The sequence below is a fragment of the Mesoplodon densirostris genome, chromosome 4 (assembly GCF_025265405.1).
Source record: "Mesoplodon densirostris isolate mMesDen1 chromosome 4, mMesDen1 primary haplotype, whole genome shotgun sequence".
Taxonomy (NCBI): Eukaryota; Metazoa; Chordata; class Mammalia; order Artiodactyla; family Ziphiidae; genus Mesoplodon; species Mesoplodon densirostris.
Window position 1 is genome coordinate 140,384,735 of NC_082664.1, and position 26,870 is coordinate 140,411,604.

At 40.4% G+C, this 26,870-nt stretch overlaps 1 protein-coding gene across 2 annotated transcripts in view; it reads left to right on the forward strand.

Annotated features, from left to right (window-relative positions):
• Positions 1–26,870, forward strand: part of MYO5A (myosin VA) — a 202,253-nt gene that overhangs the window by 51,005 nt on the left and 124,378 nt on the right. For both annotated transcript variants that reach the window (XM_060097329.1, XM_060097330.1), the window contains exons 2-4: positions 19,847–19,957; positions 23,156–23,327; positions 25,338–25,482. In XM_060097329.1, coding sequence (XP_059953312.1) covers positions 19,847–19,957; positions 23,156–23,327; positions 25,338–25,482 — 428 coding nt within the window. The remainder of the gene's footprint in view (positions 1–19,846; positions 19,958–23,155; positions 23,328–25,337; positions 25,483–26,870) is intronic.

Here is a 26,870-nt window from a genome sequence, read left to right on the forward strand (position 1 = left end):
GAACCTGGGCCTTAGGCTCCCAGCCTTGAGCTGCTTCATCTTCTATACTAATGGACTGTGTCATGTTTTTGTTTTTTGTTCTTTTAAATTTTAAATTTATTTATTTTTGGCTGCATTGGGTCTTCGTTGCTGCACGCGGGCTTTCTCTAGTTGCGGAGAGCCGGGTCTACTGTTCGTTGCAGTGTGTGGGCTTCTCATTGCGGTGGCTTCTTTTGTTGTGGAGTACTGGCTCTAGGCGCGTGGGCTTCAGTAGTTGTGGCTCGCAGTCTCTAGAGCACAGCCTCAGTAGTTGTGGTGCACGGGCTTAGTTGCTCCGCGGCATGTGGGATCTTCCCAGACCAGGGCTCGAACCCATGTCCCCAGCATTAGCAGGCGGATTCTTAACCACTGTACCACCAGGGAAGTCCTGTCATGTTTTTTTAAAAAAACAGATTTTACATTTTAGAGCAGTTTTAGATTCACAGCAAAATTGAGCAGAAACTAGAGAGTTCCCATATACCCCTCCCCACACACATGCACAGCCCCCTTTTTAAGTAAAAAACAAAAAATAAAAAAAGATATACTGTGAACAGAAAGTCAGTGTTAGAGATATCAAAAGGTTAAATTTCACCTTGTTGAGTTGTTTTTTTCCTCTATTTTATTTTTATTTTTTGGCCACGCCATGCAGCATGTGGGATCTTAGTTCCCCGACCAGGGATCGAACCTGCACCCCCTGCACTGGGAGCGTGGAGTCTTAACCACTGGACCACCAGGGAAGTCCTGTTGAGTTGTTTTTGATGTAAGTGTGATGAAAGATTTTTAGAACTTTTATGATCAGTAGTTATGGTGTCTTCTGCCCCTTAACCTCATTGCTTCTGTTTTCTTATACTTGTAGAAAATTTATTCTGCCCAGAGTTCCTATTGTTTTCAATATGTAATTGTTAGAGTACAGATTGTATTAACTTCCTTTTCTCCCAGCTCTGGGTATTCTCTTGCCTCTTCAACAGCAGCAAAGGACTCAAGCCCACTCAAAAAACAACCATCAGGGCTTCCCTGGTGGCGCAGTGGTTGAGACTCCGCCTGCTGATGCAGGGGACACGGGTTCGTGCCCCGGTCCAGGAAGATCCCACATGCCGCGGAGCAGCTAGGCCCGTGAGCCATGGCTGCTGAGCCTGCATGTCCGGAGCCTGTGCTCCGCAACGGAAGAGGCCACAACAGTGAGAGGCCCGCGTACCGCAAAAAAACAAAACAAAAAACAACCATCAGGAATAATATGAGTTCTGTTCCTTCCCAGTTCAGGGTTTCCTCCATGTGATGCCATGAGGAAGGACAGGTAGAGTTACAGACACTTGATTTACTTATGTGGGCTGTATCTAGGCCAGTGGGAGAAAAAAGACATGGTTGCCATATCCAAGAAGCTTTCAAACTCACAGATCCTGAGCATCCCCCTCTTATCTTTCTCCATATGATCTCAGCCCGTATCTTCTGTACAGACACCACCCCAGCTCTTCCCTCTCTTGTGGTCATAAGAATATCACAACTATGCAGCCACTTTCTCTTTATTATGCCTGCAGCTCCAAGTATCATGCTGAGTGAGCCATATTCTTGCTGACTGCCTCATTTTCTTATAATTCTACTGATGCATTATATTCTGTTTCTACTAACAAAATGAATATACAAAATTTACCCAACATGCATAACTATATAATCATACCTTTTTTTTTTTTTTTTTGTGGTACGTGGGCCTCTCACTGTTGTGGCCTCTCCCGTTGCGGAGCACAGGCTCCGGACGCGCAGGCTCAGCGGCCATGGCTCACGGGCCCAGCTGCTCTGTGGCATGTGGGATCTTCCCGGACTGGGGCACGAACCCATGTCCCCTGCATTGGCAGGCGGACTGTCAACCACTGTGCCACCAGGGAAGCCCCCCCTTTTTTTTTGATGAAAGCTCTAGCCAATTCTTTCATCAACAGGTATTTATTGAACCCCTATTATGTGCCAGGCGTGAGCTCTGGGTATCTCTCTGGTGTCCTCTCCTTTCTTGTTATAATGATTCTAAACTGCTCATTATTCCTCACACGTATTTCATTCTGCTTCACATCTTCATGCCTTTACTCATGTTGTCTCTGTCTGGAACACACTTCCCCCATTTGCCTAGGTAATTCCTTTTCGTCCTACTACCCCCTATTCAGGTGTCCCCTCCTTCAGGAAGCCTCTGTGTGCTCCATTCCTTTGCCCAAGATGAGTGAGGTTTGCCTCCACTGGGCTCCTGTGTTGTCACCTTGTGCATACCTCCACCACCACCCTTACCACATCAGCGTGACCATGTCTGTGTCCATCTCATCAGCAGACCCTTGAGGGGAAGGTCAATATCTTACTCATCTTTGTTTCCACAGTTTTTGGAACAGTGCATGGAATAGAATATACACATAATAAACATTTGTGGAACCAAACAGAAAATGTTGTAGAATCGCTAGGTAATCCATGGTTGCATTCAACATTATTTTTTATTGCTAGAGACCATTTGCCCAAATCTCCAGCAAGGACAACCCTAGCATCCATTGCAACAATATGCAATCATGAATTATAGGCACACCAGCTTTTTTTTTTATAGGTGAATTTATTTGTTTATTTACTTTTTAATTGGGGTGTAGTTGTTTTACAATGTTTTGTGAGTTTCTACTGTACAGCGAAGTGAGAGTTCCCTGTGCTATACAGCAGGTTCTCATTAGTTATCTATTTTATACATATTAGTGTATATATGTTAATCCCAATCTCCCAGTTCATCCCGCCCCCCCCTTTTCCCCCTTGGTGTCCATACATTTGTTCTCTACATCTGTGTCTCTATTTCTGCCTTGCAAACTGGTTCATCGGTACCATTTTTCAAGATAAATGTTCTTAAATCTGGTCTCGACCTCTGAAGCTGGGAAGTCCCCAGTGCCATTTATTGACAAGACTATTTTTGCTCCATTATACTTTGTTCCTTTGTCAAAGGTCAGTTGACTACATTTATGTGGATCTATTTCTGGCCTCTCTATTCTGTTCCATTGATCCATTTGTCTTTTCTTTCACCAATACCTTACTCTTTTTTATTACTGTAGCTTTATAGTAATTCTTAAGTCAGATAATGTCAGTCCTCCAACTTTGTTCTTCTTCAATATTGTGTTGGCTCTTCTGGGTCTTTTGTCTCTCCCTGTAAACTTTAGAATCATTTTGTAGATATCCATAAAATAACTTGCTGGACTTTTGATTGGGATTTCACTGAATCTCTAGATCAAATGGGAAGAGCTGATATCTTGACAATATTGAGTCTTCCCAAATCATGAACGTGGAATATCTTTCTACTTATTTAGTTCTTCTTTGATTTCATTAATCAGAGTTTTGTAGTTTTCCTCATGTAAGTCTTGTGCATATATTGTTAGGCTTGTACATAAGTATTTCATTTTTGGAGGATTCCAGTGTAAATCGTACTTCCAGTGTAAATGAATTTCAAATTCTACTTGTTCATAGCTGGTGGTAACTTTTTATATGGTGTGTTTAATATATTATCCATAATCATACATTCATATACACATACTGTTCATTCATGTGCCAGGCACTGTTTTGGATGGTAGACGTGCAACAGTGAGTAAAAATTGACAGGATGGAGCTTAGTGGGAGGAGAGAGACAAATAACTGTGCTAAGCACCCAAAAGGGGAGGTTTTACATTGCTGTGAAGACACACAGAGCAACAGGAGGTAATCAGTCAGGGGAGCTTCTCAGAAAGAGTGCAGGCCAAGCTGAGGTTTGAAAGAAGCCAAGCTGTTAATGAGGGGAAGGGAGGAGAGTTCCAAGCAGAAGGCACAGATTGTGAGAAGTCTCATGGTAGGGAGAGTCTGGCACTTTTGAGAAAGTGAAAAAGGTCAGTGGAGTTGGAGCACAAAAAAGTGAGGGGAGGTTTGGTCAGAGAGAAAGCTTGAGAGGAGGGCAGGGACCTGTGACTTTGTGGAACAAAGCTGGGCAGGGATGTGGGGATTGGGATAGAGGAGACAGCATATGGTTAGACAGTCACTTTCAGAGACCTCTTTACATAAGCATAAGCTTCACTTCTATCACAGGTACAAACAGGTGGCTTTTTTTTTCACAAATCTCTCCTACAAAGAAACATTTTCTTAAATCTCTTTAGGAGGACACACATAGACTAATAGAGAGGAACAAAGCCACACTGAGATGGAGTCCAAGGCATGGCCAGCCCCACTGCCCAGCTCTGGTCTCCCTTCCCCAGAGAGGTCTCACAGAGGGTGTCACTCATTCATGATTGGGCAAAAGGATGAGTGTTCTAATGACAGACTTTAAGCATTGTTCACAAGAGTGTAAACCATAAATGAAAACCTGTTGACTGTCAAGCCACCATATTATATGGATATATGAATATATATTAAACAAAAATAGAATCATAAAATGATGCTGTTTTGCACCTTACCGTTTTCCAATCAACAGTAGCTTTCCATGTCAGTACATATAGACCTACCTTATTATTATTGTTTTTTTAAATATTCCATTATATAGATATACCATAAATTTTTAACTATATATTACTATAGTTATATTAACCTTTATATTAATGTAGATATATATTAACCATTTTGATTTCTAAGTTTTCACTTTTCCAAACAATGCTACAGACCATTTTTGGAAATAATTATTTGTATTTTCTAGTATTTCATGGGAAAAATTCCTAAAGACGTTATGAGTCAAGGATGTGCATATTTTTAAAACTTTTGGTTTTATTATAAAACTAATACTTATCAAGAAATGTACAATATAGAAATATATAAAATACAAAGTCAAAAGTCTGCCTGCATCCCAGTTTGGTATGCATCCCTGAAGTATACATTTTACATTGTAAAAGAAATTACCAAATTGCTGTCTAAAAAGGTTGTGCCTGCTTATCCTATCACCAATATGTGAAAATGCTTAATTGTCCACTTTCTTCCCCACACATGTTATTATCAACTCTTTAAATCTTTTCAAATCCAGTACACATTATTTTAAATTGTGCTTTTGCATTTCTTTAACTATTAGTGGATTGGACATCTTATGTTTAATTTTTTTTAATGATGCTTCTGTGAGTTGCCTGTTTTATTTTGCCTATTTTGCTACAGGGTTATTTATCTTTTTCTTATTAATTTGTAAGAGCTCTTTATATGATAAGGGAATTAGTTTGCTACAAAACTTGTGGGGAGCCAATTTGTATTTTGACTTTGTTTATGATGTATTTTGCCACCCAGAAGTTTTAAATTTTTCTTAAACATCTTTTGAGCCAGGCTTTTTTTCCAAATATAAAGCCTAGGGCAACTTTTTCCGCTGCTTTCCCCAGCTAAAATTCAGCTGAAAGGACATTTCTTTTAAAAAAGAGAGGCAGATGGGATAGGGAAACGGCCTGGAGCCCAGGGTTAGTGCTTTCATTCAGAATCAGGCTAGCAGGGTTCTTTTCCTTAGGTGATTCAACCAGCCTTCAAGGTGTCTTGCTCATTTGCTCTCTCAGAGCCAGCTCATTTAAGTGTCCCTCCCCTTGCCCCTGCCATTGAACTTACTCCCAAGGCTCTTGCTTCCAGGGTAAGAATTTTTCCTCTAGCTCCCAGCATTCGTGAAATAATACATACTGGACCACCCTCCCAGCCCCTGCTCTTAGGCAAAGATGACTCCCAATCCCTCTAATGCAAACCCCATTTGCCTAATATGAATGGCATTTTGGAAGCATTGTGTATATTAGATAAATTTTGTTTACATTTAAAATGTGGGTGACAGTAGTATACACACAACTTGGGGGAAGAACAACTAATAACAAGCAGAAGTGGTACAAGATATGCTTTGGACTGTGATTAAGGAACTGCTGATTACAACTAGGCTGTTAGAAACATCTGGTCACTCGTTACCCTGCTTAAAGGCCTTTGATGAATCCCTATCTCCTGCAGTATAAAGGCCAAACTGCTTAACATGCGATGTGAGGTCTTTCACATCCTTGTCCTGACTTATTTTTTCAGCCATATAGACAGTATGTGAACCACTTTTATCCACACATATTTATTGATTACTTGCCAGGCGTTGTTCTAGGTTCTAGAATTAGTGGTGGTCCCTGCTTTTACAGGGCTTGCAGACTAGTTGGGGAGACAGATAATCAAGTAAACAAATCAATTTATAGGGTGGCCAGGGAGGACCTTTCTGCAAAGGAGACATCTAAAGTGAGACCTGAAGAGTAAGGAGCCAGCTGTAAGAAGAGTTGGGGGTTGAGAGGAGGATGCTCTCAGCAGAGAGCACAGTAATAGCCTTGAAGTCAGAAAGAGTTGGGGTGTTCTAGGAACAAGAGAAGGCTGGCACAGTCATCTCAGAGGAAGGGAGAAGACCCCAATGAGGTGATGTTAAACCCAAGGGCAGGAGCCAAAATGCACAGTACATTGTAGACTCTAGTAAAGGAATTTAGGTTAAGCCAAATGAGGTGCTTAAATCTGGGGTTGGGGTGGAATAGGGATGGTGACAATATAATGTAAAGGTCGTTAAATTTTAGCTCATTTTTCTGCTAACAACTCTTTGACGTGAGTATTATTAGTAACTAGTTTTATATGGTGAGGTCACTGAGGAAGGAAGTTGGGTAATTTGCTCAGTCTTCCAACCCAGTTGAAGTATTGAGCCACTGGATCTGTCTGACTCCAAAGCTGGTGTGCTTAACTTTGACTCTAAATTCTCTATTGTCTAATTGCTTTATTTTGTAAGTGAGAAAATTGAAATTCAGAGAGATTAAAAATAAGCAAGAATAAGGCACTGTTCAAAAAAATTGGACTCTTCAGTCTGAAAGGATAAAGAATGAACTTTTTATCTGGTGGAATCTCAGAAAGCTGTGAAACACAAGAAGAGGGCAACGTGGACTTATTTACTGTATACATAAGAATTCAGGGGCATCTTTTGAAGCCTCAAAGAAGTAATTATAGCTCAAATAAAAGGAAGTACTTTTTATACTGTGGGTAGTAAATAGAAGAAGCTGATTATCCCAGATACAGATTGAAAATGAAATAAATTTAGAGTAGCTTTTATGAAGGCTGTAGAGTGAGATAGCAAAGCAGAATCTGTTTTGTATGAAGCATGCTAAAATAACTTATGAAATTGTCCGTAATAGAAGCTTAAATAACTAAGAAAATTAAGAAAAATGAGTGAGGGAAAACTAATTCTATGTATAATAATAAAAAAGGAAAGCAATTTTAGGTGTGATAATTTTGCAATATTTTAAAATTTTAGTTTTTTAGGTATTAAGAAGAAATACATAGACTCATAAAATTTTTGTAAGAGTGAGAAGCCACTATAAAGGGATAGAAAGAAGTAATGTCCTCCTCAGTCATCACAGACAGAATAAAATTTTTATTTCCAGGGAAATCCATTTTGATCAGCTAGAAGGGTGTGGTCACATCAGTGCCAGGACCCCAGCTTGACGTCTGAGGAAAAAGCTGAGGCCTCAGTTCTTTTACAGCCTCTGCTTCTTGTGCTGCATTTGTCTTTCAGAATATTCTCTCAGCATATGCAGTTGGAGTAACTCTTGCTTAAGAACAAATGTCCTTTATTTCATAAACTAGGAGATTTTTACATCCTAAAATAGAGCAACAAATGAATTTGAGCTTTCTCATATCCCCATTGTCCAGTCAATTCCTGTCAGTCCTGTTGAGAACCCCCAGCCCTTGTCAGTTCAGTGCTACTGATGCTGATTCGGATGCTCTTGTCAGTTCAGTACTACTCTTTAGCACCTTAAGGCTGTCACAGTTGAGGGAAGAAGAGTGTACTCTTGGTCTCTAGAAGTTTGGGAATTGCTGAGTTAGAGTTTCATAACCTCAATATCTAATGATTTCTGCTTCTTGGTTTTCTAGTAATTGTCTCACCATGATCAAGGTGCAAGCATGGCCAGCAGCTGGCCTGAGTCCAGCAGCACTTCTTCTGTGGTCCTCTTCCTTTAGGGTATCTCTGGGGGCACCTGCCTCCTTGGTACTCATCACACGCCTAGTTGAACTTGCAATATATCAAATGAACACCGCAACCTTATATTATTAGCCTAGCCTGTTGTATATGCAATTAAAAATATTAATGCTACAAAGTAGAAACTGTGAGTTTCGTTCTAACAGTTTTTAAGGGAATTCTGTCGATCAAAAGTCTACCCAAGCTATGGACAGAGGGATAGTTAGCACATAAGATATAAATATGAATATCTTTTACTAACACAGAAGCTCTTCATGTTCTGTTCCTTATCTTTAAAGTAACATCCTGTTGAGAATGGTATTTCATTTGGGCAAGCCAGCCTTTTGTGTTTTTAAGTGTGAGTGACTCATGCTTGCACTGGTAGCTAATGAAATTTTTTTCGGTTCTATGTCTTCTGCCATGACTGGCTTTCTGTTTTAGTGTACCATTTCTCACATTTCAAATCTGTGGAAGTTCTGTGACTCCTAAAGACTCGTCTATTCAGTTATTCATTCATTCAACTGACATCTCCTGAGCATCTACTTTGCTAAGCATTGGGCCAGGTATGGGGATGATGCCAATGGGTATATCATAGATCCTGTCCTCAAGGAGTTCACAATCTAGTTAAAAAGACAGGCCTGTGGGAAGATAATTACAATGGAATGTGAAAAGTGCATAGAGATAAAACCCAGAAATTATGGAAGGTCCAAGCAGGAGCCCCTACCTTAACTTGATGGTCAAGGAAGGCTTTCTAGAGGTCAGAACACTTAAACTGGGTTTTTTTAAGTGGGTTGTTTTATTTTTAAAATGCTGCCTTGGGACTTCCCTGGTGACGCAGTGGTTAAGAATCTGCCTACGAATGCAGGGGACATGGGTTCCATCCCTGGTTTGGGAAGATCTCACATGCCGTGGAGCAAATAAGCCTATGCCCCACAACTATTGAGCCTGCACTCTAGAGCCCGCGAGTCACAACTACTGAGCCCACGTGTCACAACTTCTGAAGCCCGCGTTCTTAGAGCCCGTGCTCCGCAACAAGAGAAGCCACTGCATTGAGAAGCCTGCGCACCACAACTAAGAGTAGCCCCCGCTTGCCGCAACTAGAGAAAGGCCACACGCAGCAACAAGACCCAACGCAGCCAAAGATAAATAAATTAAAAATTTTTTTTAATTAAATAAAATTCTGCCTCATTCAAGAAAGGGTATATAAATTTCTTTTAGACAAATTTGAAAAAGTAGCAGAAAAAGGGAAAAATGCAGAGATATAGAGTCAGAGATGTGGGTAAGAACAATGTGTACAATAATAACCTGTCATATTTATTGAATTCTAACATTTACAATGGTTTTCACATTAGGAATGTATCTTATTATTGATGGTGTCTTAGATGTGATGAAACAGGCAATTCATTTATTCAGTAGGTACTTATCAGACACCTGTTATAGATAAGACAATATGTTTAGCTCTGGGCATCAGTTTTGAGCAAAATAGACCCAGTCCCTGTCATCGTGGTCTTTATAGTGAAGAAAAAGTACAGGATTATGTGAGAAAGCATTAGCAGCGGGGCTTAATTTAGATGGAAAGGTCAGGGAGGGTCTTTTCAAATAACAGATACTTAAGCTGAGATGTGAAAGATTAAGTAGGAATCAGTCACATAACCAGTGAAGCTAAGGGTTCCAGGCCAAGAGAAAGCATGAGAGAAGCTCTTGAGGCTTGAGGTAGCATGAATTGTTTAAGCGGTTGAAGGAAAACCAGTGCAGATGGCCCTTGGTGGGGTGAAGAAAGGGGATAGTAGGGACTGTCATGAGATGAGGCTGGTTCTCCAAAACCTTCTGGAGGAGGTGCCAAATAATACAAGGCTCTAGAGGTTATGTGAATGTTTTATCCCAAGTTATTAAGGATTTTAATAGTTATGTGAATGTTTTATCCCAATTTATTTAAAATGATTTTTCAAAGTAATTTAATATTTTATTTATTTGTTTTTGGCTGTGTTGGGTCTTTGTTACTGTGTGTGGGCTTTCTCTTGTTGCTGTGAACGGGGGCTACTGTTCGTTGTGGTGTGCGGGCTTCTCAATGCAGTGGCTTCTCTTGTTGCGGAGCACAGGCTCTAGGCATGTGGGCTTCAGTAGTTGCAGTGCGCAGGCTCAGTAGTTGTGGCTTGCAGGCTCTAGAGCACAGGCTCAGTAGTTGTGGCACACGGGCTTAGTTGCTCCACGGCACGTGGGATCTTCCCGGACCAGGTCCCCTGCATTGGCAGGCAGATTTTTAGCCATAAGCCACCAGGGAAGTCCCAAGATGAGACATTCTTTCTTAAGTCTTACCTGATGACATGGACCAGTCTAATAGCAGTTTACATTACAACTCAAAGGGGAACAATTTTGGAGTGGGAGAGGGGGGTTTCTTCCTTCTGAAATCTACTGTTTCTACTAGGGAGAAGCGAGGTGGACTGGAAAGAATGTTTGGCTTGTAGTGTAGACAGAGATTTGGATCCCAGCTCTACTACTTTTAAGGTCTAAGCCTTGGCACAGGTATACCTCGGAGATACTGTGGGTTCAGTTCTGGACCACCACAATAAAGTGGATATTGAAATAAAGTGAGTCACAATAATTTTTTGGTTTCCCAGTGCATAATAAAAGTTATGTTTATACTATACTGTAGTCTATTAAGTATGCAATAGCATTATGTCTAAAAAAACAATGTACAATACCTAATTAAAAATTACTTTGTTGCTAAAAAATGCTAACCATCATCTAAGCCTTCAGTGGGTCGTAGTCTTTTTTGCTGGTTGAGGGTCTTGCCTCGATGTTGATGGCTGCTTGCTGATCAGGGTAATGGTTATTGAAGGTTGGAATGGCTGTGGCAATTACATAAGACAACAGTGAAATCTGCCACATCGATTGGCTCTTCCTTTCGTGAACTATTTCTCTGTGTCATGCAGAACTGTTTGATAGTGCTTTACCCACAGAACTTCTTTCAAAATTGGAGTCAATCCTCTCAAACCCTGCTGCTTTATCAACTAAGTTTAAATCTTTTGTTGTAGTTTCAGCAATCATCACCAGGAGTAGATTTCCCTCTCAAAAAAAATACTTTCTTTGCTTCTCCACAGGAAGCAACTCCTCATCCATTAAAGTTTTATCATGAGATTGCCCTAATTCAGTCACAACTTCAGGCTCCACTTCTAATGCTAGTTCTCTTGCCATTTCTACCACATCTGCAATTACTTCCTCCACTGAAGTCTTGAACTCCTCAAAGTCATCCATGAGGGTTGGAATCAACTTCTTTTTTTTTTTATTATTTTTTTATTTTTATTTATTTATTTATTTATTTTGCGGTACGCGGGCCTCTCACCGCTGCGGCCTCTCCCGCTGCGGAGCACAGGCTCCGGACGCGCAGGCCCAGCGGGCATGGCTCACGGGCCCAGCCGCTCCACGGCACATGGGATCCTCCCGGACCGGGGCACGAACCCACGTCCCCTGCATCGGCAGGCGGACTCCCAACCACTGCGCCACCAGGGAAGCCCCGGAATCAACTTCTTTTAAACTCCTGTTAATGTTGGTATTTGACCTATTCTCATGAATCACAGATGTCCTTAATGGCATCTAGAATGGTGACTCCTTTCCAGAATGGTTCAATTACTTTGCCCAATTCCATTAGAGGAATCACTGTCTATGGCAATGAAAGTATTTTTTTTTTTTTTTTTGCTGTACGCGGGCCTCTCACTGCTGTGGCCTCTCCCGTTGCGGAGCACAGGCTCCAGACACACAGGCTCCGCGGCCATGGCTCGCGGGCCCAGCCGCTCCGCGGCATGTGGGATCTTCCGGGATCGGGGCACGAACCCGTGTCCCCTGCATCGGCAGGCGGACTCTCAACCACTGCGCCACCAGGGAAGCCCGAAAGTATTTCTTAAAGAATAAAAAAAGTATTTCTTGGGACTTTCCTGGTGACGCAGTGGTTAAGAATCCGCCTGCCAATGCAGGGGACATGGGTTCGAGCCCCGGTCCAGGAAGATCCCACATGCCATAGAGCAACTAAGCCCGTGTGCCACAAATACTGAGCCTGCGCGCTAGAGCCCGCAAGCCACAACTACTGAGCCCACATGCCACAACTACTGAAGCCTGCGCGCCTAGAGCCCATGCCCCACAATAAGAGAAGCCACCACAATGAGGCACCCGTGCACCACAACAAAGAGTAGCCCCTGCTTGCCACAAGTATACAAAGCCTGCATGCAGCAACAAAGACCCAACGCAGCCAAAAATAAATAAATAAATAAATAAGTTTCTAAAAAAAAAAAGTATTTCTTAAAGAATAAGACTTGAAAGTCAAAATGACTCCTGATCTGTGAGCTGCAGAATGAATGTTGTGTTAATAGTTATGAAAACAATATTAATCTTGTTTTACATCCCCATCAGAGGTCTTGGATGGCCAGGTGCCTTGTCAATGAGCAGTAATATTTTGCAAGGAATCTTTCTTTTTCCTGAGCAATTGGTCTCAACAGTGGGCTTAAAATATTCAGTAAACCATGTTGTCAACGGGTGTGCTGTCATCCAAGCTTTGTTCCATTTATAGAACACAGGCAGAGTAGTTTTAGCATAATTCTTAAGGACCCTAGGTTTTGGGGAATGGTAAATGAGCACTGGCTTCAGTTTCAAATCACCATCTCCACTGGCCTCTAACAAGGGAGCCAGCCTGTCCTTTGAAGCTTTGAAGCCAGGTGTTGACTTTTCTTTAACTATGAAAGTCCTAATAGCATCTTCCTCCAAAATAAGGCTGTTTTGTCTACACTGAAACTCTGTTGTTTAGTGTAGCCACCTTCATTATCTTAGCTGGATCTTCAGGATAACTTGCTGCAACTTCTACATCAGCCCTTGCTGCTTCACCTTGCACTCATGTTATGGAGATGGCTTCTTTCCTTCAACCTCACGAACCAACCTCTGCTAGCTTCACATTTTTCTTCTGCAGCTTCCTCACCTCTCTCAGGCTTCATGTAATTGAAGAGTTAGAGCCTTGCTCTGGATTTGGCTTTGGCTTAAGGGAATGTGTCTGGTTTGATCTGCCTTCCAGACACTAAAGCTTTCTCAACATCAGCAATAAGGCTGTTCCTCTTTCTTATCATTTGTGTGAGCGCAGGCTCAGTGGCCATGGCTCACGGGCCCAAACGCTCTGCGGCATGTGGGATCTTCCCAGACCGGGGCACGAACTCGTGTTCCCTGCATCGGCAGGTGGACTCTCAACCACTGCGCCACCAGGGAAGCCCTGGAGTAGCACTTTTAATTTCCTTCAAGAACTTTTTCTTTGCATTCACAACTTGGCCAACTATTTGGTGTAAGTGCTTTCAGCCTATCTCAGCTTTTGATGCACCATCCTCACTAAGCTTAATTGTTTCTAGCTTTTGACTTAAAGTGAGAGGCCTGTGGCTCTTCCTTTCACTTGAATACTTAGAGGCCTTTATAAGGTTATTAATTTGCCTAATACCAATATTGTTGTGTCTCAGAGAATAGGGAGGCCCAAGGAGAGGAAGAGACAGGGAAAGAGCCAGTAGCTGGTGGAGCAGTCAGAACACACACAGCGTTATCATTTAGGTTCGTCATCTTATGTGGATGCAGTTCACAGCGCCACAAAACAATTACAATAGTAACATCAAAGATCACAGATCACCATAACAAATATAACAATAATGAAAAGGTTTCACATATTGTGAGAATTATCAAAATATGACACAGAGACGAAGTGAGCAAATCCTGTTGGAAAATGGCGCCAATAGACTTGCCTGAAACAGGGTTGCTACAAACCTTCAATTTGTAGAAAAGCCATATCTGCAAAGTACAATAAAGCAGAGCACAATAAAATGAGGTATGCTTGTATCTGTTAAAAAGCCCAGTAGGGGCACAGGACACTTCTGCTCTTTACTTCCAGCCCTACTCAGAATGCACCTTGTGTTCACCCCAGCCGTTCTTTTCTCCTTCCCCCATTTTGGTGTGACCCTCTTTCCCTGCTCTAACTCCTTGGCCTACCTTTCTTCCCATCTATTCCTCCCTTTGCTGCTCCAGGAGATGGCTGGTAGAAGTGGTGGTCACAACACCTCTTTGCCTTCTAAGTAAAGAATTTGTGGTGGGATTGGAAGTGGGACTCTCTGTTCTGGAAGTGAGGTTTAGCTTCCACTCTAAGTACATGAATTATGAAGGGATGGAGGTTTGCGGTGGGGGGAGGAAAGGATGTTTCATTACTTCTGTACTCCTTTCGTGTCTGGCTCTTTTTCCTTCTATCACACCAAGATTCCCTGTATAACTCAACTCTCCAATGTCACTTTCATCTCTCTCTACTTCTGGAAATTATAGACCCTTTTAGAAGATTCTGGGAGCTTCTGGCCAATACTTCTTTTAATCTACCCTCTTAGAGTATAATGTCTAAGGTCAGGAACATTCATATAACAAAAGTTTATTAAGAAATTATTAGGCTGGCCCTGTGTTAAGTGCTGAAGAGACAGAGATGAATAAGATGCACCCCTCCTCTCAAGGAACCTACAGTCTACCGAGTGAGATAGGCAAGCAAAGTCATCATTTAGTGGGATAAGGATTCTAGAGGAAGATTGTATGAGGTCATGAGGACATTGAGAACAGAGTGCCAAATGATGATGATAAGTCAGGAAAGTCTTCTTAGAGAAGGAGGTACTTTAACACAGATGTGAAGAATAAATAGGGGTCTGCTGTCTGAAAGGGGGAGGGATTGTGTTTCAGATGGAGGAAATAGCCAAAGCAAACGTAAGGCAGCAGGGCTTATTCACGATACTGCAAACCCATAGTTTGGCATGACCGGACAATGGCAGTAGTGATTGAAAATGGAGAGAAAATGAAATGTTTTAAGAATATATCCCACTGAGGAGTAATGTTCTGTTTCCGAACCTAAGTGGTGGGTATATGGGAGTTCATTTTATCACTCTTTCATTCAACAGATATTTGTGTGTGTGTGTGTGTGTGTGTGTGTGTAATTTCTGGAAGCCCATTATGTGCTTTAGCATAGTAGGAATAGAAAATTCCATACAATTTTCTACCTCAAAAACATGCCTTAAGGATTATATGAATTACTTAGTAACCATATGGAGTGTCAGTGTTAATGTCAGGGTTCAGAGGAAGGGGTGTTGATGATTTGAGATTTTTCTTCTGCTTCAGTTCATAGCCTAGAGGGACACTTAGTTTTTATTATAGGCTTGTTTGAATTGTCACATAAAGCATTCATTTTTTTGTGAACATTCACAATGGGGTATCAAAAATGAACCAAGCAGATTCCATGTTGCCAAGCTGCTTATGATTTAATAGGGGAGCTAAGAAAGATGTGCACATGTGCTGTATGAAAAGCAAATTATGTGTGTGGGAGTTTGGGGAAGGAGAGAGAATCACATGGGTCAGATTTTTGGGGATTCAGGGACTGGTCATTTACTGTTAGTGCTGTCAGTCTTGTTCCCAAAGTGTCTGAGGCGTCAGAAACAATTACTCTTGGTGCCCACACTTGAGGGTTCCTTGACTGACAAAATGCAAGTTAGCAAAACTTCCAGTGAGTCATCTGCATTAATCAAGGACCTCTTGAGGGTTGTCCTTGTGGTAGGATACAATAAGAAAAATGCCTGCTACCTCCTTACGCACACAGGATGGGTGTAACCCCTGAGAAGCCATGCTGGGCTGAACCAGTGCTGTTTGGTGCCCCTCTCTGCACAGACCAGTGCAGGCATGTCCCCTGAACCCACCTTTCCAGTGCTTTCCCATTAGACTCAGTCAGAATTACCTCATCATAAATTGTATTGCAGAAGGACAGATGGTTTTTATTTTCCTTGAAAGCTACTATGCAACTTAAATCTGTGCTAGCATTCTTTTCTCAGATTTTGACTGTTTCCATAAGATTTAACCCATCTCCATTTTTGCCCTTACTCTCCTTTCTAATTAGGGGTACCTTTGAATTGTCATAAATCTTTGATGTGTGTTTATATTTTAGTGTATCTATTTTAAGGCTTTTTCTCTCTTCTTCATCTCCTACAGTTTTTGTAGCTTTAGTCACAGTACCTCAGCTCCCAAATCCTTGTTTATCCTTCTCCTACAGTTCCTACATCAGTGTTTACCCTTTCTTTGCCTACTACTCCATGAATCTCTTCCCTGAGTCTCTGTCCTACCCCATCTCAGCTGTGCTTTGTGGCTTCAGGAAAAATCCTGAGGTGGATCTGTGATGTTTGCCTTTGCTACCTCTCACCCCCATTCTCCTGACTTTGATTCCTTCCCTTGTCCTACCTCTGTCTTACATAAAATCAAGACAGATGCCCCACTAACTGTGGGCAAGGAGCTGAGCCAACCTCTAGGGGGCTCAAAGATGCTTAAGGAGCATGCAGCCTAGTGTAGGATGTGGACAGATCCATAAATAACTAAAATAAGGTCTGAGGAATCATAAGTGAGATATTTGAGGGACTCACAAGGTAACGAGGGGTAAAACTAGAGCAGCGTGAGTAAAATAGGGAATGGGGAGCATTGCAGGAAAGTCACACCCTCTATTAGCTAGTGGAGACAGCTGATGACAGAGCTGTTATGTGACACTGGACCTTCCCTTGTCTTGCTGGGAGCTCTGTTGGGGCTGGTTCACTTTGGCTTGGGTTATCTGTCGCTAACTGCTTCTGTTTCACCAGGTACCTGAGCAGACTCAGTGGGTAGGTGTGTCCAGCCCTATTTCTGATTCCTCCCTGACTCTTGCTGCCACATCCCATTTCTAGGTTTCTCATGGGATCTTGGGATCTTGCCTTCTTGTTTTCCTTCCCAGTCTTCACACTAGATGTGGCTGAACAAGCTTAGTCCTCTTTCTCAGGGCTGCCATGTGTATTTTCACTGGGGGTCTGAGGGGAGAGTGGAAAATAGGGTTGGAGGTGATAGAGGCAACAGGAAGGGGCATTGTCAAGTGGACCTTGCTCTCCGTCTCAACGTCTAAGTTATATATACCTTCCAAACCGACCCAGTTCTGGTATAGTTGTTTCTGCAGAGCTACCGATCTCATTGGTTAAGATGGAAAAGAATCATAAAAAGACAGTGGTAATAATAGACTGACTTCTGACCTGTTTCTCTTTGTACACCTTCCCCAGAGATAGAGATAGGATAAAGAGCAAGTTGGTTGTCAGAGTGATGTTTGCTATTTAAGTATCTTGTCTCTGGTGAGTGTAAGGGCCTTAGCCTCTGTCTACTATCTGTAAGTGTTGTTAACACCTAGCTCTTGGAAATCTAACCTTTGGCAAAGTACCTACTCATTACTGTTTCCAAAATACTTGTGGAAATCTGAGCTGGAGCTTGCTGTTGACAAAACACAAAGGTGCTCCTTTCCAGATTTAGTTGAAAATCTCCTCATGTTTAGAGCAGGTCAGCAATGCTTCTGCACACTCACCTTGGACTCATTTTGCTTTTCGTGTTTTCATCAGTCAGCGTAGTAGGTTACTTCATGGCTCTGAATCTAATGTTTTACATATCTTTTTTTGGAACTAGTGAATCCTTCCAGAGAAAGTTATAGAGATACTGGCTTTCTAAAGTAAGCTTCAGAGTGGAAGCTGTTAGTACACAGAAGTGTTTATTGAATGAGTAAGATTTTAGTAATATGTACAGATATTACTCAGTTTAACAGACTGTGTAACTGAGGGAAAAGTTATGAAACAAATTTTAGTAACATATTTGACATATAACATTAGCAATCACTTCTTATGGAAAGAGCACTTAGTAACAATCTCAACCTGTACTTATATATTGGTTATGCTTTTTACAAAGTTTCTATGTGTATAAGCCCTTGAGATAAACTAGGTGAGTCCTGCTGTCCTCCCTTATTTTACAGATACCTGAAATAAAGGCTAAAAGACCAATCTGGTATCCTGGGGTTAGAACCCATAACCTGGGTTAGTACACTTTCCTCTGCAGACTGTTCAGACAAAAAGTTTGCATGAATCTGTGATAATAAGAGATAAATAAAGTAAAGAGTAAGTTTTGGGGTTTTTTTTCTGTTGTTGTTTTGCTTTGTTTTTCTTTTTCTTTTTTACCATACTCACTATTATTCAATTTAATGATTGGCATTCTTTTATTCTGGGATTCTTTCAACAAATACTGAGGGCCCAGCTGTGTACCAGGTACACAAGCATTTGATATAGTGTTGATCAAGACAGATATGGAACTTATGTTCTAACAAAGTAAGAAAAATAATAAATAAGTAAACAAGAAATAACATAACAATAAGTAAATTCAGGTAGTTAGAAGAGCTCTGAAGAAAACAGAGAAAGGCTGGTGTTGGTGATATTTTCCTATGTGATATATTCCTGGAAATGGACACCAGGGTTTAGTGTACATACGTTTTTTTTTTTTTTTTTTTTTTTGCGGTATGCGGGCCTCTCACTGTTGTGGCCTCCCCCGTTGCGGAGCACAGGCTCCGGACGCGCAGGCTCCGGACGCGCAGGCTCTGCGGCCATGGCTCACGGGCCCAGCCGCTCCGCGGCACATGGGATCCTCCCAGACCGGGGCACGAACCCGTATCCCCTGCATCGGCAGGCGGACTCTCAACCACTTGCGCCACCAGGGAGGCCCTGTACATACGTTTTAAAGGGAGATTCCTTTCTGAGGAATCCAAGCAATCATAAAACCTCTCTTCATTGTGGTGTTTGGAGGATTCACTCCTGTTCTTTTTCTTCAAAATTGGCTTAAATCCAGAGAGTGTTTAGTTGAGGCTAAAGATGTGCTGTTTCAGGAACTCCTCTTGATATCTCTTTCATGATGTTGAGGCTATGAGAGCCAGTCTTATTGCTGGGCAAATATTCCATTTTTACCATTTTCACTCATCTTTATAAAATAATGAAGACAAAATACTAGGCAGCAGTGCTTTCTCAGTTTTTAAAAATTAGCAACAGAACTTTCTTCAAAGAAAATTCCAGATACCCAGTATGTAAAACAGCCGTGTTTCCTCTGCTCCACACCATAATGATCCCCCACGCACACCTGAGAAATCACTAAGGCTTTGCAGAACACAGGATGAAAACGACAATAAAAAACTCAAATTTCAAATCTTGTGATAAAAGGATAGCTGTGTGGTGAAACTGGCACAGGCACCACACCAGAGCTTCCAAATCATGTTCTGAAATCCATGAAGGTCCGCATTCAGTGAGAAAATAGATTTATATGTACATTTTCATCTAAAATTACATTTTCAGGTACAATTTTTTATATAAGGCAAAGTCAAATTTTAATTGAAGCTATTTCTTCAGAGCATATTTCCCCCCACCCCCAGTTTTACTGAGATATAATTGAAATAGTGTACTGTATGAGTTTAAGTTGTATGGTATAATGATGTGAATTACATATATTGTGAAATTATTACCACAATACAGAGCATGCTTTTTTATAATGTGGGCATGATGGTACTACTGAGGCCAAAATACTTTTCATCTACTAATTTAAAAGTTAAATTTCATATTGACCAAATTTTATTTTGTTCATGAACTGTTTAATTATAAATAAATCCATGATATGTTTGTTTTATTTATTTATTTATTTATTTATTTATTTATGGCTATGTTGGGTCTTCATTTCTGTGCGAGGGCTTTCTCTAGTTGTGGCAAGCGGGGGTCACTCTTCATTGCGGTGCGCGGGCCTCTCACTATCACGGCCTCTCTTGTTGTGGAGCACAGGCTCCAGACGCGCAGGCTCAGTAATTGTGGCTCACGGGCCCAGTTGCTCCGCGGTGTGTGGGATCTTCCCAGACCAGGGCTCGAACCCGTGTCCCCAGCATTGGCAGGCAGAATCTCAACCACTGTGCCATCAGGGAAGCCCCATGATATGTTTTTTGTATCATTATAAAGTAATTGATTTGCTGGTTAAAATTTTTTTTTTCTTTTTGTCTTCTAGTTCGCCAGGGTTTGGATACCTGATCCCGAGGAAGTTTGGAAGTCAGCAGAGTTGCTCAAAGATTATAAGCCAGGAGATAAAGTCCTCCTGCTTCACCTTGAGGATGGAAAGGTAAGAATTTTCTTTTATTTGTTGTTATTGGCATAAAGTGAAGGAAATTCAAAAGTGTAAATTTGCTGTGACATACTTAACTTCACTTGGAAGTTAAATTTTGAATTAATATAATATTTTCACTTACTTAATTGATAAAAATAGCAAAATGGCAAACTCAATTTTCTATCCCAATGGCTTAGTGAAAATAGCAGCTACTTTTAAAAATCCATTATTTTGATTTATGAATTTATTATGACCTGGTTTAGATTCACATCTAATCCTCCCAAAGATATTCCTGTTTATCTGTATTTTGTTTAGGATACTATTTAAATTATTCACATTATCTAAGAAAGCAACATTTAAGGAGCCAGTTTGAGATATGATATTTGCTGGAACTAGATATTTGAAAAATATTTACTTAGAAGCTGTTATATAAAATACTTTGCTAGTGGCCAGAAAAACTTAAAACCAGTTGTATCTCTTTCCCATCTGCATTCACTGCATGAGTGGAGTCTTAGTTCTACCCTTTTTAATCTCTCCACTGCACTTGACAGGGCATGTCACACTTTTTTCTTAAAAACCTTTGTGACGTTAATTTCCTCTAAACAAGTTATAATCTAGCCAGGAAAATACAGGATATAAAAAGTAGTGCAACACAGCAATATTAAGATGTCAAAAGATAAGCTTATGATTAACTGCCAAGTGAATAATGCTGTCCTGACCGTTATTAGATATTGAGCACTTACTATGTACAGGCATAGTTCTAAGTGCTTTATATGCTGTAACTCACTTAATCCTCGTAACAATCCTGTGAGGTTGGGCTATTATCATTACCACTTTATGGATGAAAGGTTGGGCTATTATCATTACCACTTTATGGATGAAGAACCTGAGGCTCAGAGAGTTTGGGACTTGCTCCGGGTTATACACGCATTAAGGGATGAAGCTGGGACTTAAAGCCAGGAGATTGCCTTTCTGGTCTGTGCTCATTACCACTCTGCTGTACTGTAAAGACAGTGAGGACTTTAGGATCCCAATAGAGGGAAATATCACTGTGGGCTGCTTCAAGGAAGGCTTCAAAGAGAAGGAAGAATTTTGACTAGATAGAATTTGGATTAACAAAGAGAAGGGAGTAAACTGTGAGGATTGGAATATATTTTGGAGATAGTGAATATCACAAATTGACTGGAGCAGAGATTTAGAAAGGTGTGTGTACTAATTCAAGGCTTGTGTGTTAAGGTACCTGCTATATACCATGTTAAGAGGTGGCAAAAGATATGCTTTCTGACATTAATGTCAGGTAAGAGAAGTACATATACTTATGAATAGTGTGACACATGATATAATAAATATAAACAAGAAACAAAAATAGAACAGAGTGGGTAGTGGCCAGAGGGACTGGTGAAGGTTAAGGGTCAGAGAGGCATTGTCTAAAGAATGAGTAGACAAGGAGGAGTGCATTTCAGGGATCTAGAAAAGCATGGACAAAGGCAGGGAGGCTTGTACAGTGATGTGTGTTTGGAGAACTGCACAAGTTCCATGTTGTTGGGATGTGAAGTGAGGGTACAGGACTGGCAAGAGGATGGAGGTGGGAACCAGATCACAGAGGGCCTAGTGTTCATGCTGAAACTCTTGGACTTCAACTGGTATGCTATGGGGAATGATTGTAGTGTTTTTAAACAGAAGAAGGCTGTCAGGTTTGTGTTTTAGAAAGGACTCACTGTTGGCAGTATGGAGGATGAATTTTAGGAGAGCAAAACAGAGACAAGGAGATTATTCAGAAAGAAGGCAGGGAAGAATTAGGCCAGATTAGGAGGGCCTTGACTGCCAACTAAGGAATCAATTTATTCAACATTCATTGATCATCCACTCTGTGAGGCACAACGTTAGGTACCGTAGGCTATATTTTCTTCTTTTTTTTTGGCCATGCATGTGGGATATTAGTTCCCCAACCAGGGATCAAACCCGTGCCCCCTGCAGTGGAAGGGCAGAGTCTTAACCACTGGACCACCAGGGGAGTCCCTATATTTTCTTATGTTAATTCTCACAGCAATCCTGTGGGTTCACAGGTGGTATCATAACCATTTTCCAAATAAGGAAGCCAAGACGTTAAGCAGTCTATCTGAGATCACACAGCCAGAAGTGGCTTTTTTGTATGGCAGGAGCCAATGCAAGGACCAGTCTGCTTTGGAAAAGTTTTATTATTATACCCTAATAAACAGGCAGAGAGAGGTCGAGGGGCAGATTGTAAAAATTTCCTCCCCATTTTGCAGCAGTTCCAACCTGATTTGAACATTTGACCTCTATATATCTCTTTAGTATTAACAAAAGTATTAACAAAAGTCTTTTTACAAAATCAGCTTGTCCCTCTCTGCAATTATATTGCCATTTTTTTTCCTTTTCATGTGTCGTGTGTTGTTTGTCCTTAATACATAGTTGAGTAACAATCTCCATGCTTGGCTTTGCCATAAAGCCATATTCCCTTGGCTTTAAAGTGAGTAGTACTTCTTAATTTGGGGGCCCAAGCATCTCATTAAAAATTGAATAAAAACTATGGACTGTGTTTTTAAAAAAATACACATATATGTATATATTTACACATATGTGCATACACACAAAGTGTTAACACCTAATTTTAGGGGATTCTTGGAACTCTCAGGGTTCAGGAGTTCCCAAGTACTTAGCACATACCAGGCATTGTCTCACTTAATTTTTACCACACCCCTATGCGCTATTTCCATTATGCCCATTTTACAGATGAAAGATTTAGGTTAAATAACATACTCAAGACCACAAAAGGAGTAAGTACCAGTTTTAGGATTTGAACCTGGGTTGATCTGGCTCTAGAGCCAAGCTCTTAGCATTCTCTTATGCTGTCTGTCACTTATAATAGGTGAAGAGGAAAAAAAAAAAGCTTATTTAACTAAAGATTAAAAACTCTGGTCTAGTAACTAGGTAAAAAAAATCCTAGGCTTTGACTTTTCAAAGTGTATTATCAAAAATTGTTAATATGAGTTAATACATCTAGTGAAAACAAAGACTCTCCTTATTTTTTTTGCCATTTCCACCAGTTTCTGTGGTTTTGAAAGGTGCCAGGAAAAGAATTCATTTAATAGCTGAGAAGCAAATCAGGAATAGGAAATAAGCAAAATGTATGTGCCTGTTTTGGGTTTATTGTCATTTTTTATCCAGATGCTATATCTTGTGCATTTTCAGGATTTGGAATATTGTCTAGATCCAACGACGAAGGAACTGCCTCACTTAAGAAACCCTGACATACTTGTGGGTGAAAATGACCTCACAGCCCTCAGCTATCTTCACGAGCCTGCTGTACTCCACAATCTCAGAGTCCGCTTTATTGATTCCAAACTTATTTATACATATTGTGGTGAGTGTGCGTTGCTGTCTGAGTGAACTGCGAATTCTTTTCTTTAATGGACAGGGCCATGGAAATATTGTGCATGGGGACAATTCTTATTTTCTCCCATGTCCCCAGCTCTTTTTTCTCTACTGACTTCTTATCCTTCTTTCACTAATCATTCTCTGCTGAGACCCAGGTCTGGGATTTCCATTCATTTCCTTCTAAGTCTCTTTGCTTGGTGTACCCAACTCAGCACTCAGCATTTCGTCATTATGCTCCTGTTTTGGAAAGGAATCTTTTCTCCTTAAAAGAATTTATACCTTTTATATCCTTGATATTTGCTCTTTTTCTTCCCTACCTATTAACTGAATATTTCTTTTTCTCAATTTTCATTTTTCTTCAATTTATTTTTTTCTTGCACATATGCTACCTTCTCAGTGAAGCCTTTCCTGTCCGCCCTATCTTTTCTTCTCCTAGGTGTCTATCTTCCTTCTCTGTTTAATTTTCCCCCCTTTTCCTTACTACTGTCTAACCTATGATATATATTTTTCTTACTTATTTTATTGTCTGAATTTCCCTCTAGAATATAAGGTTCATGAGGGCAAAATTTTTTCCTTTTGTTAAAAAAATTTTTATTGAAATATAATTGATGTACAATGTTATATAACTTACAGGTGTACAGTACAGTGATACACTTTTGTTTTGCTTTTTTTGGCTGTGTTGCGTCTTTGTTGCTGCACATGGGCTTTCTCCAGTTGCAGCGAACAGGGACTACTCTTTGTTGTGGTGTGCGGGCTTCTCATTGTGGTGGCTTCTCTTCTTGCAGAACACGGACTCGAGGCACGAGGGCTTCAGTAGTTGTGGCCCGTGGGCTCAGTTGTTGTGGCTCACAGGCTCTAGAGCAGACTCAGTAGTTGTGGCGCATAGGCTTAGTTGCTCCACGGCATGTGGGATCTTCCTGGACCAGGGATGGAACCCATGTCCCCTGCATTCGCAGGTGAATTCTTAACCACTGCACCACCAGGGAAGTCCCCACAATTTTTAAAGGTTATACTCCATTTAGATTCGTCTTTTTGTTTGTTTACTGTTGTCAATATAGCACTTAGAAATGACTTGAAAGCTAGATGTAGTCAAATATTTGTTGAATGAATGACTTTATTAAGTTAATATATACTTGCTGTAAAAGTTAAGGAAATACCAAAAAAAGTATAAAAAATGAAAAAGAATTACATGTAATTCACCACTGAAAAATAACCAGTATTATGTTGTCTTATATTCTGTGTGTATATGTGAGAGAGTATAAATAGATATAAAATTGGAATCAGTCTATATATAGTTTTGTGTCATGTTTTCCTGTGACACTTAATATTTTTTATAAACATGATTTGTGGTGGTAGCTCAATAGTCTGTTACATGGATATAATAATATGTATTAAACCACTCTCCCTTTTAAAAAAAAATTTTATTGAAGTATAGTTGATTCACAACGTTGTGTTTAGTTTTTGCTATACAGCAAAGTGACTCAGTTGTACATATATATATATATTTTTTTTTCATTCTTTTCCATTAAGGTTTACCACAGGATATTGAATATAGTTCCCTGTGCTATACATAAACCACTCTCCCTTTATTATATACTTTGTTTCCACTTTTCACTGTTATGAATAACATTATGATAAACATCTTTATTTAAAAAAAACCTTTATGTGAATCTATGATTATTTCATTTGGATAAATTTCTAGAAGTGGAATTTTTGGTTTAAATATTAAAAATATATTTAAAGTCCTTTCAACATTGCCACAGTTTTTATTATTTTAAATCACCTAGTCTAGTTTGTAAATGGTGTTTTAGTTAGGACTAGGTATAATGTGTTCAGAGGCAAAGGCTATGATATATTTTGACCCTTAACAATTTGTTAGTTCAGTATTAACTGAAATCGAATTAGTATTAACTATGATTCTCACTTTACCAAGTTTGATATGCCCATGAGGATATTATTGACTTCTTCTTTTGCTTTTTTTTACCTTTCTCCCCAGGTATAGTCCTAGTAGCTATAAATCCTTATGAACAGCTGCCTATTTATGGAGAAGATATTATTAATGCATATAGTGGTCAGAACATGGGTGATATGGATCCACATATCTTTGCAGTAGCTGAGGAAGCTTACAAGCAAATGGCCAGGTTGGTGGAAGCTCTATTTATTATTTCATGACTTTTATTAGATGTGATAATTTCTTCTTTGCTGAGTCACAGATATTTTAAAATACAGTGAATAACAACTAGTAAATTATTAATTAAACAGCCTTGATTGATCTGTCTCAGATGGCCTGCATTTTTTTGGGGGGGCCGTGCCGTGTGGCATGTGGGATCTTAGTTCCCTGACCAGGGATCTAACCCACGCCCCTTGCAGTGGAGGTGTGGAGTCTTAACCACTGGACTGCCAGGGAAGTCCCTGGCCTGCATTATTATTAAAATAGCCTAACATTTGTAAAAGGACATATAGTTTTTAAAAACTACCTTTGGAATCTCATTGTAATTCTGTGACCATGCAAGGACAGATGGTATGTTTTACAGATGAGTGGATCAAGGTTTGTAGGTATTAAGTGACTTGCCCAATGTCATTCAGCTAGTGAGTGGCAGACCGGAACTAAAAGGCCTAAGTGCTGAAAGAAATCTGTCTGTATCTGGTAGAATTAAATCTCAAGGAAAGTGTGAATTTTAAGGTTAGCAGATGCTGGGGCATCAGTGATCCTGAACAGCATCAGGGAAATGTCTTTGATGTTAATCGGGGAACCCTATTATTTTGAGAGTGGAGAATGGGAGAAAAAAAGCTATTTTCAAGACTAGATTATACTCTTGATAATATAATGTAATGTAAAACTATGCATGCACAGAAAAATAGTCTGACAGGTGAGAAATGGTATCCTAGTGGTGGTTTTTTGTTTTTTTGGGTTTTTTTTTGCGGTACGCGGGCCTCTCACTGTTGTGGCCTCTCCCGTTGCAGAGCACAGCCTCCGGATGCTCAGGCTCAGTGGCCATGTCTCACGGGCATAGCCGCTCCGCGGCATGTGGGATCTTCCCGGACTGGGGCACGAACCCATGTCCTCTGCATCGGCAGGCGGACTCTCAACCACTGTGCCACCAGGGAAGCCTCTAGTGTTGTTTTAATTTACCTTTCTCTAAGTAGGAAAGACTTTGCACTTTTTTACACGCATACACACGCACATACCTATTTGTATATTTAATATATATATTAAAAACCATAAGTTCACACTGATACCTCCAAATCCAGTTCAACACCACAATTTTTATTCTTGATTTCTTTTTCCTTCTTTTAACTTTTTTTTTGACCTTGAAAACCCTGGCTCTCATTATCTATTGTATATTTACTTGTTTGCTCAATCCTGGAATACTCTTTGTATCAGAAATGCTAACCCATACCCCTGTGTAAAGCAAATTTACCACTCAAGTACATTTGCGTCCAATTCATTTTGTCTTTAGCCTTATGTAATATAAAGTGCCAGTTTCCAAAGTTACTTAGGTTGGTTCCTTTCTTCCCCACCACTTTA